This window comes from Labrus mixtus, chromosome 5 (genome assembly GCF_963584025.1).
Source record: "Labrus mixtus chromosome 5, fLabMix1.1, whole genome shotgun sequence".
NCBI lineage: Eukaryota > Metazoa > Chordata > Actinopteri > Labriformes > Labridae > Labrus > Labrus mixtus.
In genome coordinates, this window is record NC_083616.1 from 16,083,239 (window position 1) to 16,100,294 (window position 17,056).

The 17,056-nt window shown below is 39.1% G+C and overlaps 1 protein-coding gene across 4 annotated transcripts in view; it reads right to left on the bottom strand.

Annotated features, from left to right (window-relative positions):
• grin1b (glutamate receptor, ionotropic, N-methyl D-aspartate 1b) overlaps positions 1–12,395 on the bottom strand; it is a 61,303-nt gene extending 48,908 nt beyond the window's left edge. For all 4 annotated transcript variants that reach the window (XM_061038157.1, XM_061038155.1, XM_061038156.1 and 1 more), the window contains exons 1-3: positions 11,738–12,395; positions 7,459–7,715; positions 4,175–4,309 (exon numbers count right to left, since the gene is read on the bottom strand). In XM_061038157.1, coding sequence (XP_060894140.1) covers positions 4,175–4,309; positions 7,459–7,715; position 11,738 — 393 coding nt within the window. In that variant the 5' untranslated portion in view covers positions 11,739–12,395. The remainder of the gene's footprint in view (positions 1–4,174; positions 4,310–7,458; positions 7,716–11,737) is intronic.
• Positions 12,396–17,056: the final 4,661 nt, after the last annotated feature.

Below are 17,056 nucleotides of genomic sequence, written 5' to 3' on the forward strand. Positions count from 1 at the left end.
GTAGGGTCATTCCCTACAGGTTGAGATGTCTCTAGTAGTAGCACACAGAGCGGCTGAATAAACACTTAACAAACACTCGCGACTGACCTCCCAGGTGTCAGGCAGGGGAACATGTGCATAAAGTTATGCTCTATGCAGACGACGTATTATTATTTGTGTCGGACCCTGGCATATCGGTATCTTGTCTACTTAGGACCATTGATTCTTTTTCAAACCGGTCCAACTCAGAAGCACTCCCACTAACAGCAGTTTCCCCTGTACAGCCTTTCAACCAGGTGCTCTTCAGTGGCCTAAACAAGGCATCATATATTTAGGCATTATATTCCCCCTTAATTAAAAGAATTGGTTGATGTTAATAGGTTGGTGAGTCTCTTGATTTGTCAATAACTGGAATGGTCAAAGAATGTGTTCCTAAATTAAATTACCTCGTCCTTTCTCTTCCATTGGAGATTCAATTTTTGTATGTGAGATAGTATCATCAGAACATTTATATGGAATGGTTAACAACCCCCCAATACATCTCAGTAAATTGCAACGACCAGCTGACAGAGGAGGGCTCCTCCTTGGTTCTGTGTTACCTTTGCAAAGTCTGTCTTTCAAACTTGCTAAAGACATTAAAGCACATCCAGTAATTATTCATTTTAAACTAGTGTGGATTAAAATAGGCAGGTTGTTCAGTAAATCCCATGTTAATCCCATTTTCTTTAGAAGGACTGGTTGGAAAGGGCATTGTTTCACTGGGTGATCTCACAATGGTGTTTTGAAATATTTTCAGGACCTACCGTCTTTGAATATTTTAACTGACACATGTGCGTATAGCATGCTGCTCTTATAGTGCAAACATATTATGGATGGTGTGGACCAATACATCATATTATGAAAACTATGGGTTTTCGATTCTGTTTAAGAAAATTCACTCTTCTTGATGATCTGGTTGGATTATAGGATGGAGATAGATGGTCAGTGGGCGATCTACATGTCTCTGGATGAGCTTGCAGTGTATTAGTGCTTTTAAGCAACTTCCCTTCATTGATCTCATCCACATTGACTGACACTGCGACTGTTGAGAGTCAGATGTCATGGCTATAGAGCATTTACGTTTTGAAGTCTTTCCAATAAGACTGAATGTTCATTACATAGGCTCATAAGCTAATAGGCATACTATCCCACTTGGCTACCTATCTTACTTTCTCAAAACTGAAAGTGATCACAGATATCAAATCGCCACTGGTTATTTTCTTTCAGTTACAATGGAACAAATAATGGTAATCCCCCCTTTGTAAATCTTCCTTCATTTATCATCCAGTTCAGTCAAAGTCTGATGAGGATGACAAAGAGTAATAATATTTTTAATGACCTGAAACACTCTGGACTTTTGAAAAAACGAGGATTAGTCGTTGTTTGCTATTTTTCTCTTTTGGCCGCTCTCAGTTAACGTCAGCTGTTTCTTCTGTAAACAGATATGACGTCACGATTATTGATCCCAGAAAAAAATAAAAAAATTGTAATCTTCCAATAAAAAAAAAAAACAATTAAGTGAATGGAGTTTTTTCCCACCCCTAACTCACAATCATGACACTTGCTTGTGAAGATAAATGAGTCAGTGTGAAACCCTCTGAGGGGTATTTGTCATGTGTGAATTCAGGCTGTATAAATAAAACTGACATGCCAAATTAAACCAGAACTATATGCATGATGGACAGATACTACTGGAGGGAAGACAGGGAAGGTCTTATTCTGCTTTGTTTCTAATTTGTGACCTGATCCTTTAACCTTTTAATTTATAAATTAGGCGACAATCTGAGTGAACAGCTGCTGCTGGTGAGAAAAATCCAACACTCTGGGCCCTATTACACTGGTGCAAATTGGTGTGCAGGGCAATTCAACTGTCATTGCTTGTTTACATCAGTTGACATTTTCAGAGCCAATGTTGTGTAAGCAGCAAATGTACCTGCACACAACACCAATGCTCAGATGCATTGAGGGGCTGCCCAAAATTGGTAAAACCTGACATTGTGATACTTTTTTCTCCAATACTGTGGAATAAATAACATACAGCAAAACAATACCAGATAGGTGCAGTATGAGTACAAGTGTTCAATAAAACAATACGAATCATACTTTCAATTATCTGGAACATTTGGGTTATTGTTTTTTTGTTTTTTTAAACAGTCCTTCTTTTGCCAAACACATGGGTATATACTTAACAATTAGACTTGAGGGTCACAACTGGGTTAATGATATGTCAATAACCCAGTTTAAAACGTACTAAAATGCACGTTTAATCTATGTGACTGTCCTGTTACACAAACTCTTAAAGCAATAGCTCTATCGACTCACACAACACTACACTGTATGTGGTATGTGGTATGGACACTTAAAAGTAAACATTTGCCAGAGCCTCTGCTTCATTAGCAGCCCATAGACGTAGTCACAGCATTAACCAGCACAGGGATGAAGTGTCGCAGATAAAAGTAATACAAACACTTTAAATAGACCTCACGTAATTTAATATCTGCTTACAGCCCTCCACCAACAGGACCTGTAACTGCAGCAGTGTAACATACTTGTTCACAGTCATATGACATGCAGAGATTTTTTTTTCCTTTTGTATCAAGCAACAAAAAAGTCTTGTCATTTTGCAGTAATACTGCCCCACCATTGTCCATCCTGTGATGTTATTATTGCACAAGAACACAATCACAATTGTGACGCTTAAACCCTATGTCATGCAGACCTACTGCATTGCTATGTGAAGGCAGATAGGAACCAAAAACTCCAGCCTAAGGCTGAACACCAAAATATCTACTTCTCACACTCGTGATACACACAAATGCACGCACAGGCAAACATTACAAAGAGGTAAATTTGCCTCAATCATAAGCACCATTAAATCCTGCCCTCAAGTATTACTATTGACTCTCCCATAGCCTTATAGCAAGGGACAGAGAATATAACTATGTGATCCAGCAAAAAATACATTAATGCTTATTTCTATTTGTTTTGTATGTTAGGCAGTAGACACACAGACATGATAAATATTGGATATTGGGATTTGATTTAAAAAGGCCCAAATCTTATATAAAGTAATGTGACAGAACCAGTAGCACCTGATTAATGGAACTTTACGCACTGTTTTGTTTCGAGTTACACCAAAAAACCCACCTCTGATTAATCAAGAGACCAAATACACTCCCCTCTACTTTGCACCTCACTAGCAAACATAAGACTTGCTATAAATGCATTTGTACTATACACTTAGATGATGCACTATAGATTGTTAAACAGGAATTTCTGACTTTACCTGAAATCCTGACCAACAAAGACTTGAATATTTTATCACTTCTCTGAATCCTGTGGAACGAACTGGAGAGGAACTGGAGCGCTGCTGGCTGGGAGTGCTGGATATTCTGGGACTGATAACACTGAATTATTTCATCAATATTGTAAAGCTTAGAGAGACCCTGAGTGGTTTCCAGTTCAGTCACACAGCTGAGAGTGTCTCTGAACTGGGACAAACTGGACTCAATATTGTACAACCTGCACTCAGCAGAGCCTAAAGACAACACAGGACTGTTACTCTGAACACACCTGCCAGGGTCAGGTTTCTACATTTTATTAAGTGAACTCTGTTCTGAACAAGAGATCTGCTGATGTTCTCTATCAGATTATATTGTTAAAGAAAACACAAGTTAATGTTTCATGTTTCAATATGTAAGTGCATCTCTTTATCCTTCTGCTTTGGTACTAGATACAGACAGAAACCCGTATTTCAGTTAAGTTTTTAAAGTATCAACCCTCGAATGTCAACACCCACCGGCTGCGTTCTCCGTCCGCAGCACGGAGAGCACAGCCGTCAGCTGGAGTGCCGAGACAAAGGAATTCCCACGATAACGATAATACTAACTGGCGACAGTGCGAGATAATACGATGTATGTGGTATAAAACTTTATATAAACCTTATAAACACATAAACAAACACACAAACGGTCATTTTTCTGAACCGTTAAAAGGGAGTGTTTATAAAACGCAGCAGACCCGGTGGAAGCACACACATTGAATAAAATGAAAACCTATCACCTCCGCTGCCGGACCAGAGCGGAGACGGACCGGACACACATCTGGTGGAAGTTGGCCGTCAGGAAGCTGCTGCAGGTGTGAAAATAAAAGTTACCTTGTCAGAGTAGATTGACATGCGTGTCGTCAGACCGACCACAGGGATCCGGTAAAAACCTGCAGTGTAGGACACAGGTGTTGGAGTCAGGTGGTCATTGGACTGAGGAGGGTGACTGACCAAGATCGCATAAACCTGCAGAAGAAAAGGTAATCGATTAATCAAAGTGTCCTGATCTGCTTAAATGTTATGTTTCACTGGGTAATATTGAAAAAGATAAACAAATCATGTGTGTGAGTAAAGGAGGAGTCTGCTGTATTTGTGAGGACCTGCCGGTCACCATTCATAGCAGAACAGGCTGATTCAGATCAGCAGACGATCCCTTTTATTCGAGAAACAAAATTTCTGACACGAGATGAACTCTACAAACATATCATGACCTGATAAGCAATACCTTCTACAGCATTAAAATGCACCTTACACATTAAGGCAGCAGTAATATTAACCAAGAACAACAGCTCCATCAATGTTTGATGATTTGTGTGTGTGTGTGTGTGTGTGTGTGTGTGTGTGTGTGTGTGTGTGTGTGTGTGTGTGTGTGTGTGTGTGTGTGGAGACAGTGTAACTGTCTCTATAATCCGTCCATCTCTCCACTGGGAGGACGGACGGATTACATCTATGTTTCTGCAGCAAGAGAGGATGTTAATCTGTTGTCCATATCTCTCTCTCTCTCTCTCAATCTCTCTCTCTCTCTCTCTCTCTCTCTCTCTCTCTCTCGGTCTCTGTCTCTCTCTCTCTCACTCTCTCTCTCTCTCTCTCTATAACAAAGCCTTTGTCTGACACGCTGACGCCATGTTGGCCTAATTTCCTCTACAAAGAAACATGTTACTGAAGGATGCTGCATATGATGTTCTGACTTTGTCTTTTGTGACTTCGTATGGATAAAGTCTCTCAGTGATTCAGAGAAGAAAGTGCAGCTGCATTTGCAACTCAAATTTCTCAACTATGCTGTAATATCCTTCTATGGACTCAAAAGCACTGACATTGTAAATGACGTGGACGTAGACATCATCCATTGGTTAATAGCATACCATGATATACCATTGGCACTTTAACTGCAACTGTTTTGTTTTTTGGAACCAAAAGTGACCACATTTAGACAAGGAGAGTAGCATTTTGTACTTCAAAGGATTTATAAAACACAATTTACTTAATGTTTTTCATCAGCAGAGGAGTGTAAACGAAGAGCTCTGTGGCTTTGGGCTGACACTAGAGAGGATTAAAGTGGTCAAATGTGGGACCTGATCTGGCTTTTGGCCAATGATTGGTCTGTGACAGCAGGAGCTGCAGTCTGCCTGCCTGTTGTTCTTCATGTACTCACTAACATATTAACGTTTTCATTATCACGTCTAATAAATATTATGATGAAAGGGTCTATAAAAGAACTTTGCAACAGATCCTCTTAACACTGCTAGAAGCTGTAACAAAGAAATACAATTTAAAAGATCCCACTATGTCAATGGAAACTATGCAAAAAATAAAACCTGTTGTACTCCAGTGTCGACAAATCTATAACATCTCTTGAAAAACACAAATCCTAACTTTAAGTATGCTGAACAATTTTACTAAAAGCAGGCACATTTTGGAGTGAAAGCCTTTTTTATTTACATGTTCTCAGAAAACCTGCATCAGCCCAGCAGGTCACACACCAGAGCTTTGCACCGCAGACTTCAACTTTTCTGCCCTGAGACTCAACTTGAGTCTGTGGCCCATAACTCTTCTCAGTTCAGATTAAAGAAATGATCCTTTCATTATAAAATTAATTATTCATGAGAAGTTAAAAAGTAGTTTCTATCTGCTCAGGCTTGTCGCCTGTTTACTCTCTGCAGCCGTGAAAATCATTTATTTATGTTCTGTTTCCCAGAGTCTTGCACTGGACTGCATGACTCACAAACATGATGTGTAATGGGTTAAAAAGTATTTTGATAAAGATTCATGATCAGGTAAAGGTAAATAAGCCAAGAGTTGAGAACAAAAATATATTTTTTCGCAATAGAAATCAGAATGCAAACGATTGTGGGGACATTTTTCAAATTAAAGTCAGCTAAATGTATCAAGTCTGATTAGGAGCCAGTTTTTTTTTTTTTTTCAAGCCTACAGAATATCATTTGACCTTTTAAATTCACATCCAGCAAAATAATCGGACGGCACTGATCCGTGCACAGTGTTGAGCAGCAGAATGCAGACCAGAGATCTGGAGGATTTTCTTTTACTGAAGAGCAACCTCAGGTTCAAGGTCAATTCAATGTCAGCAACATTGATTTAAGATTAAAGGTGGTTCATATTGAAGGATTTTTTGACACTACAGCAGTTATTTTAACAGGGTATTTCTAAAACAAATCTAATTTTTATGGCCAGCATAAAACAAAGGTGTTTTGAGTTTATCATTAATAAGATCCAGAGCTCATGTTGGAATCTTTGCCTAGTATGAAATCCTTTCTTGCAGTAAATGCTTCATTAAATATCTGTACCACCCAAATGCTATGAAGGTAAGGCTCTGGCTATTATGGTTATGTTTAAGATCAATTTTGTAAACAATTATCTCCCCCCCCACCCCCCTTGAAGGTCAAGTTAAAAAAAATTATTATTTGGGCTTTTTTTTGGGGGGCTTTTTGTGCCTTTATTGTAGAGATAGGATAGTGGATAGAGTCAGAAATCAGGGGAAGAAGTCATTTAAGGATACCTTTCCGATAGAAAAGGACAGCTGTCATTAAAAGTAACACATGAACACCAAGATTCCTTCAAGTGTTTGTGTTGGCTTGTCGGCGTGTGTCGTCGTCCCCCCCCCACCCCCCCCACCCCACCCCCCCACCCCCCCAAAGCTGTAAACCTAGGGGAAACACTGAAATGTGATGACTGTTCTGTGATGAAACACATCAATGCTGGTGTTAATATTCACAACTCTTATTAAATAACTAAAACTCTGACATTCATGACCAGGAAATGGATCAGTGTGCTAACTTCTGATTTAAGCCCAAACCCTGCATACCAACACTAATAGAGATGACTGGTCTGCAAAATTCTATCTGATGATATTTCTATAAATCCACTAATTAGCATCACCGTGCTACTCCTGAAACACACACCCAAAAAATTATCTTTTTGCATGATTAAATATCTGAGTGTCAGAGAGAGAGAGAGAGGAGAGTTTTTACTTAATATTTATCTTGGTGACATCACCAAAAGTCAAATTTTCCTTTTTAAACAAATCTAATTTGAACTCTAACACATAAAGAACACGTCTGAGGCTGAGTCAGAGGACAGGGAAAGTAGAGCGCCCTCACCTGGTTGGAGATGAGGTCCTCGCAGACGGACAGAGCCATCTGGATGGCGTTAGGTTTGTGTGTGACGGAGATGGCGTTCATCTTGAACTTGTCTTTCCCATACAGAGTGTTGGCCTGGCTCACTGCATCCTTGAACACCTGCTCGTAGCGTTTCTGACTCAGCACAGCACCGATGTTCACCAGCCGAGGCTCACAGCCACATCGAGCGACCGAACAGCACTGAAGGACGGTGAGGAGCAGCATGCCCCGGAGCTCCACTGAGGAGAAGGAGGGAAGGTGGAGGCTGGTTAATACAGTCTTCAGATATGCTAACAGCTCTGTGGGGCTTCACTTTGTGGGGCTCCATGCTGACATCTATGCTATTATGTTAAAAAAAAAAAACATAGCTAACATGCTGATGACAAGGTGGTATAAAGTTCATCGTCCTAAACTGGCATATTAGCATGCTAATATTAGTTATTACCAGTAAGCACAAAGTACAGATGTTGCTCATAGAAATGTCATAAGTACAGCTGGAATTTGGTCTTATCCCAATTATTTTACCATTGAAATTGAAGCCTGATGAAGGCCCAAGATGAAAAGTCAGAGGATCATCAAAGCCATAATTAATCATCCTGAGAGGGACATTAATGTCTGAACCAAATGTCATCACAATCCATCAAACAGTTAATGAGATATTTCAGTCTGGTCTGATCAATAATGCTTTGCCAATGTCGAAATGTTGCTTGGGGCTGCAGATCAAACTGAGGCTGCATCTAAATCCCTCTTTCTAACCGAAGACTTGCTATTTGAGCTGTTTTTCGCAGTTTCTTTAAATAGTCTTCCATGTGGAAACATGAGAAAATTGATCACAAAACTGTCACACCATTGTTGTACATATTTGGAGCCGAAATGACTTCAATGCATAAAACATGTATTTCTAGAGGGCATTGTCTGTGTCTGAACAAAGTACTCAAAGTAAAAGTTAAAATGTTTGTCCACTGACAGGCTGAGATTGTTTTTCTTAGAGTCTGACAAGACGACAGAAAGACCCCAGCAGGGATAGACCTTGTAGTAAACCAGTGGCATTAGATCAATCTCTTAAAAGCCACCAGATTGATGATCAACCACTTGCTCAGATCTGTTTTTCTGTTACGTGTTAAATATATATTGTGTTTGATGCAAGCCGCAAACTCTGCTCTTGAAAAATTAACCTGATGCAGAAGTGCAAAATCCTGCAGTTCATCAAATGTGTTAGCTTGAGGCTGGCTCCATGAATCCAGGAAGTGACAGACACAACACAGCCCAAAAAGCCTGTTTTTACAGCATTAATTAACATGTTTACAGCCTGGCACAAAAAAAGAAATAGGTCTGGTTAGTTATTGTCATCATGGGAACACACTGGGGCTCATGACAACGGTTCATCAAGAGGCTTAAAACTTGCCTCAACTCCAGCTCTCAGCCTGTCGTTAGGTTGAAAATTAAGAGATCATGGTGGACACAGAGCAGCAAACCAAGTGTTCTGCAGGGTAAAAATACCTGTCAATGGAGTATGCTGGCTCTGAAGAGGGAATAACAACTGTGTTTGGTTTGAAAAAGGGCATCTATACTATTATCTCTGAAAGTATGGGCTCGATGTATGTTTTCAAGTGACAACAAAATAGTGAGTCATGTTTTAATTTGTTGACAGTGAACCAAAAGCTGCTTTCTGCTCCTGTAATCTCACAGCTTTCATTGCTAAAGTGAGCCCTTTTCTGCTGTTGACTCACAACATTAACTGGATAAGATGCTGATAAAACCTCGCTACTCCTTGAATCTCATTATCGTGCCCTCCATCTTGATCTTCTAAATAATCAGACTAACACACACTTCACTGGTCAAACACTTATTTCTGAGAGAGGTGTCTCAGAAGAAACAAGCAGCTTAGGAAAAAGATGAGCAATTAGACACGGCTCGGAGTCACAGTTAACAGATGAGTTTCAGAACGCTGTCAGTACTCTGGGAGGATTATTTGCGGGCGCTTTAACAACAATGAGGCTCAGAAAAAAAAGGCTCTTAATGTGGTAAGCCTGTTTTATACACCGAACCGAGATTGGCAGGGAGTTCATTCTTCAATCTGTGTTCAGACCATTGACTGTGTATACATATGGATGACCCATCTCTGTCACCTTCCATTGTAAAAAAAGTGAAACCATAATATCTCAGCAACAGGTGCTGACATATTGCGCTGGTGTTGCATTTGGAGCCAAGTCATATGCAGAAGAGACCTGGCTGGTAGAGCTATACATTTGAGATCATGCTGTCATGTCCAGCTCCGTGTCTTAGGTTATGTTTTAATTTCTACTTGTATTATTTCCTGTTTTGGGTCACTAACCTCTCCTCTCATTTCAGATCCTTCACTTCCTGCCCTCATGTGTTTCCCACCTGTGTGATTGTCTGCCCCGCCCTGATTGTTCCCAGCTGCATCTCGTTGTCTTCCCCCTCACCTTAGTATTTAGTCTGTGGCTTCCTTTCCTTCCGTGCCAGTTTGTCTTTGACCTCTGTGAGAAGCGTACAAGCCTTTTGTTTCTCTTGTCTGCTTGTAAGAAGTAAAGACTGTTTTTTTCCCCTAACCAAAGACTGTGTTTTGAGTCGTGCTTTTGAGTTCAATTACCTGTGGTTTTGTTACACGTGCCCCTTGCACTTATCAATGCACACATTTAACTTCTGGATGAAAAGGCTGAGATCGTTCAAGTCACTCTAGTCCAGAGCACATCCGATTCTCGTGTTGATTTGAATCAGACACTCACAGTTATGGAAAGTCTAGTGACTCATGTTAGCCTTCGTTAGGTTTCCTCTTGTTGTCCTTCCTCTACTCTGCTGATCCGGTGAAGACCGTTACAGGAGCCTCAACAGAGCTGTCGATCACGATGTTATATCTGCTCTTTAATGAACAAATTACAAATGAAAACTAAAAAGTTCTAACAAAAAAAAAATTACCATTTGGAAACAAAAGAACAGATAACAACTATCGGCAGGCGGATTCAAACCCACAGCCGCTGTGTGGAGGACTATAGTCCCTTTACATAGGGCTGACATCCGACACCCTGTATTTTTAGTTGCATTAGAATATTTATTGACAAAGAAATCGGATACCTCGTAAACACATGCTCCCAGTGAACTGTTTCTAGACTTACTAAGTTAAGCCAACCTGCTTGCATCTTCATATCTAGCAAACTGGCATGAAAGCGCAATCGATCTGAAAATTCAAATATCAGTTTTAAGAGTCTTGTAAAGCCTTAGAGCCGACAGCTATTTAGCTAGCTGTCCGGGCTTACAGTATCGTCACTCACAATGACTCTTTCAGCTGAAATCTGATTTACTTACCGTTTCATTAACTCTCTCCACACAGTTTGTTAAAACTTATTTTTCTTCCATAAAAAATGAATGAAACAGGAAAGAGTACAAGCTCACTAACAACCATTAAGCAATAACCCTAGATTAGATTAGCGCTGTGTATAAAAGCTTTTAAGTGTACCATCCTCCTGTTTACTAAGACAACATGCTGCTGTTGTGAAAAGGCTACTGTCTGACTTCTTGGTCTGCTGAGGACTTTTCCACCAAAATGTACTAAACCTGATATTTGGAATCAATGATGGATTCACTTCCCCGCCATGTCATTGGATGAGAGGGAAAGCTCTGCTTAATTTAATATTTAAAAAAAAAAAATAATAACACCACCTGTGATTCTGAATGCCTGTGGGTGTGGCTCCACATACAAATAGGCCTAACTGATAGGTCTTAAAAATCTTAATCCTTTTATTATTCATTAATATAGGCCAATGAATTTATTCTCAGTATTTTAAGAAAGACAAGATTTCAATTTTGCTTCTGAAAGAAATGTAGACTATTCCTTTCTCACAATTTCAAAATAAAAATGATATGTTAAACTGTTTGACATTTCTTCTAAATTGGGTCAATGAGAGATTTGGGCAGAATTAATATTCAATCAAAAAATAAAAAAACCTGCTAAGAACAGAGGAAGACTGAAAAGGTTGGAAGGAAATTCTTTGGAATTTAGGAAGATTTTGAATCGACCGAAAATGTACAATTTAATGAAGGAAAGGAAGAGACTGAAGCTGAAAATTGTATTTGGCATGAAGACTATTGCAGTCTTTTGCTGAAAGACATAGTAGCCTATTATAATGTTGAGAAAGGTGGGTGAATATGACATTTTCTGAATTAAATCTGACACATTGCACCTCGATAAATCAGGGGAAAATGGACAAAATACAGATTAATGTCATAAAATATGACTTACTTTTTGCAGATGGTTTTGGTTCTGTTTCCTTCTCGAGATTAAAACAGATATTTTCTCCGACTCTCGGGTTAGAAATTCCGTTACAAAACTGCGTCGTTCAGTCGGTCTCCTGTTGATTTCACCGTCTGTGATTTATTCAAATCACGGTGATTCAGTAGTCTATTATCAGCACCAGCTTATTATCCTCCGGTTCGGTCCGGTTACTCGGGTCTTTCAGGTTAAAGGTGTTGGTCGTTATTGTTTTTTTTTATTTATAATAAAGAATATAATTTTAAACTGATACTCCGAGTCGTGGGGGGTTTTGTTCACTACCCCCCAGATTTTCACCCTAACATTAAACCCTTATTGGTTTCTCTTATTTTATCGATGAAATGTTGTTTTTCATTCAGTTAACCGATAAACCCCGCTGACATTGTTGATACCACCTCACGCCTCGTCCTGTTGATTCACCGTGTCCTCATCATACGGCTCCATTCACATTTAAAAAATGTCTCTCAGATGTTCTTTTTCTTTTTCTTTTCTTTTCTCATCCATTTATCGGTGTTTCTTCAAAATATTGATCCGGTCCTCTGTGTCATTGGGTTGATGGTCTCGGACTTCCAGATGACCTGAAGCTCGCGAGCCCGCGGTCCGTCCTTGAATCCTGACGCTCGCTCGCGCGCTCTAGAGACGGAGGATCGGAGGCGCGCGAGCAGCGAAGCGCGGGAACAAGCTGCTGTTTGTGAATTAATGAAGTGACACCTGCTCTAGCATGCACGGTCACACAAAACACCTTCACACTCTTAGTCATTGTGACATTTAGTCTTATCAACACGTTTATCAATCTTTCTCAATAAAGTTTATCTTTATCTTTATCTTTATATTTAATGCCTTTATTCCTACTAAATTATCAGAATAGGTAAGCCTATTTAATGTAGGCCTAGGCTAATTCACTCCACATATTCTTGTCTTTCCACATTATTGTTGGCTATAGGCTTCTTCAGATAAGAATAGGCTAAACATAGAGATTCAGTCAATGAGAAACTACTCTCCTTCACAACAATAATTCCTTAGTGATATGTTTCAGCATCAAGCAAGTCCCCCACAAATGCTAATAATTAGGAGAAGTGCTTACCTACAAATGATACACTGTATACACAGATATGCTTGAGTTTTATTTTGTGCTTTCAATAGGCTATTTACAATTCAAGATTTATGGTAGAAAATGATCTTCTGTAATCAATGATCACTAAGTCAATGACCTGCTGAGATGTGAGTCAGTCTTGCAGAAAAATAAATTCATCATTCATATTCCCTCTTCTTAGGCCCATGTTTTCTTCTGTGTTTAAGTCACATTCATCATACCATCCACTGCCAGCATGCATGGTTGCCGCAGCAACAGGGTATCAGCTCCAGACCCTTACTGTGGTTGCCACGGAAACAAGCATCCCCAGCCCCCGAAGCCCCCTTCTCTTCCAACATATAACTTGTAATTAACTCTTGCACTTAGTGACATCGTGTTTAAAGTCTGTTCCAGCACACAGGCTAAACCTTAACAGCTGTATTTGGGGTCCAGGCAGGCTCACATGCAGGTTTTAAACAATTCAATATCCCAGATAAATTCCTCATTCATCCTGCTTCTGAATAAGGAATCCGTTAGCTTCTTCTATAGATATGTCAATTACATCTTATCTGTTAGCCCTTTTTAAGCTTTTGTCTTTTTGCAGCCTCTTTGAGCCTCTGTCTGTCTGTCAGAATGTTGGCTATCTGTTATATTTGGCTTTAACACGTCTGTCTATAAGCATTTGTCCATTAAGTTTTGTTTGCTTTGTTTTTAATTTGTGTCTGCAAGTGTTTGTCTGACAGCTTCTTCCTGTTGTATTTTGTTTATTTTTTCTGCCTACCCCTTGCTGTTTGCATTTCTGTCAACAGCCACTTAGAATCTTGTCTCATTGATTTTTTTTTTCTGCGCTCCGGTCTGTTTTTTATCCGTTTCTTTTTTTATTATATGGGCTTCTGCTTTGTTTTTCCCTATTAACCCCCTTTGACACAGTCACTGAACTCCCAAAAATGTCCTGACGTTGTCTAGGTCAAATGCATGAGTGAAAATAAGCAGCTGAATCTGTTCACCCCAACTTTTTGTAACTTTACCTTTTTCTTGCCAGCCCCCATGTTATGTGTAAGTTGGGGTGAGTCAATGTGTGAACACAGAAGGTTAGTCTAGCACATTCCTGGGAGTCAATTGGGGGAAAAGACAATGTTGTTCATGTTAGCAGAGTTTTGCTGTCAGTTGATTATTTCCCCATTACATTTGTCTTGCAGAAACTTCCATATGTAACACAGGAACATGATTCCTCCTTCATACATCATACTGTCACTTACCTCCCACATTCAAACTGCATATTTTAAACTGTGGCAGCTGCAGCTTGTGAGTTTGAGTGTGTGAGAGACAATAACATGGTCTGAATCACCTGAAATAATGACTGAAGTCTGTGTAGGTTCTCAATCATCCAGGTCATGGTAAATTCAAAGCTTGGTCCAAAGACAACTGGCCTCAGCTAACGACTCTCATGTGAGTCATCCTTGATCATTAGCATGTTAATGACCCACAATTTGTCAATGACAAGAGTTCATATATAAAAAGCACTTTGGTTTTGTCTCTTTTTGTTTAAGCTTCTCTCTGTTCATTTTGATTGTTAATGTGTGTATATTATATTGTATTTTTTGTATTTATCTGTGTTTGTGTTCATTTTCTTTTAAATTTGGTTTATAGGCTTCTTTCTGATAGCTTATGTTTGCTTTATTTTGTCCACTGTAGCGTTCCTGTGTCCGATTTTCTCCATTTCAACTGGCTTTTGCTGGTTACCTCTGTCAGTTAGCTCGTGTCTCTTCTTCTTCTGTTAGTTTTTTTTTGGCAATTTGCATCCAAGAAGTAGCGTTTCATGCCAACTGCTGGATTGCAAGTGCTTTACAGTAAAATGTATGTAATTTCACCCCAAAGTGATCCCTCTCAATAACTTATCTCATTCTATAACCCAGACACATTTGCCTGGTTAGCTTGCCTCCCTGTAGAAATCTCCTGATGACATCATTGTCTCATCCTGATCTCAGCTGTGAACATGAAGTAGGGCACAGCAGTATGACCTCACTGTTTTATTTCTCTGGTGTCATGAGTAGAAGGTTTTCTTCAGCTTCCAGGCCAGTGGGTTTATGCACACACACGAACATGCACACACACACACACACACGCACACACGCACGCACACACACACACGCACACAAAATGATGCTCTTTTTGTTTCCAGTTGAGTGTGTTGTAAAGCGAACAGAGAAATGCATGCTGGGACGCCTTTGTAGCCTGCTGAGTACCTTGGGGGGCAGTGCCAGCGTGCGTGAGAATGTGTGTGTGTGTGTTTGTGTGTGTGTGTGTTTAACTGGTTGCACTGTCAGAAGTGTCGGACGGTATCACAGTCATACAGCAGCCTGGAGCCATCATAGCATCTACACAGTTTTAGGGACGATCTATACCAGTTTTACAGAGAAAAAAAAGACCTTTTTAATTATTATTATTATTATTTATTTATATAACTATTATTCTTCTTTTTCTTCTTCACTGTCTTGTACATGCAGGTACAATAACTCCTTCAGTGGACAACTAGTGACATCACTGGTTGCTGCTGAAACTAGCTTTTTAAAATGGTCATAAGAATGGCGAACACTGGACTAAAAGACGTCAGATACAACGCTTAAAAGATCCCCCATTGTTTGTCTGTCAACTCCAGCTGATCCAGACAAGAACAGACCACGTCCATCCGGGTTCCCCATCAGGCGTTACACATCAGATTCATCTTCACAGACACAGTCCTGATGTACAATTAATGGTCAACACACGGCTCAGTATTCAGTAAAAGATTCCTGCGGCACTCCGTGTAAACTGATCTGCAGTCTGTTTTTTTTTTAATGTTGATTAAATATTAATTTCTTATGCAATAATATGGAGGATCCTTATCAGTTGGCTCTGTTTGTTTCAATGTGGGTTCAATGAACCAACACGTCTGTTTAATTATGATTGTCCCTGAAATTACGTATATATATATGTGTGTGTGTGTGTGTGTGTTTGTGTGTGCTAATGGAAGACCTGAGGCATACTGTTTAACACAGACACTTAGCATAATTAAACAGACAAACACACACAACAGATTTAAACACACCGAGTATGATGGTCATGAAAAAAACATGTTGTCGACCTCTTCTTAACCAACATGTATCTTACTCCAACAAATATCGAACATCCAAATATATAAATCTAGTAGACAAATGTTAATTTGGAATGTAATGCAGTTTCAGATTCATTATATGGTCAACATTTTGTCTCATTTTCATTTCTTTTGTTTCTGTAGTTTTCATTGTAAGTGGCAGAGTCTGCTATTCATGCCCTGGATTCAGATTCATTTGGATAAGTGAAGTTGTAAAGAGCTCATTTGGAATCAGCATAATTATTCATTGTATGTTATCCGTGTGAATAATAATAACATGTTGAAGTGTTGATAACACTTTTTTGTTTGTAGGCCAACCTTGGTAGGATGCTTTACAAATGCATGCACAGTTTCCTGTAGCCAACACAATTTGAAATAAAAGTATCCTTAAAATGTGGTGATTAAAAAGTCCATATGATCATTAGATGTAGCAGAACGGTTTCATATTTACTGAGGAAACCTGGTGAAAGTGTATTGTTTTCTGTGTATCTACCTATAAGATGAAATATTTGATGATGATTTGTATTTTTTGATTGTTTCCAACACTGCAGGAAAGAAATGTAAGCCAGACCCCATCAGTCGGTCATATCTCTCCCAAAGCAATAAAGGAAACCATACAATAGACTATATCTGTTCTCTGACCGTTTAATTGTTGAATAACTTTGATTTGAAATAAAAATAAAATATAATGTAAATCAGGAAGTATTTTCATTTTATACATTTTATACTATTCATTCAGAAAAAAATATCTGTACACAGACTCATCACACATCCTGAACATATCACACTCTGGATAAAAATGTAAAGTTTTGATTAATGGAATATTTCATTAAAGTTTGCACCTCAAGCTGAAAATAAAACCAGAAGACACTTCATGATGCTGCTGACAGTTTTCTGGTTTCTGGCACACAGAAAATATATCCAGATAATATATTTGACAATAACAATAAACAAATATGTGAGCTTTGTTGCCCTCTGCGGGATGTTTTCTCTCATTGCACCAAATTCAACTTCATTGCAAAATTTTAATTGAATCTCTCCCAATCACTCCCATTAATCTATCATCTATCAAATCATATAAATA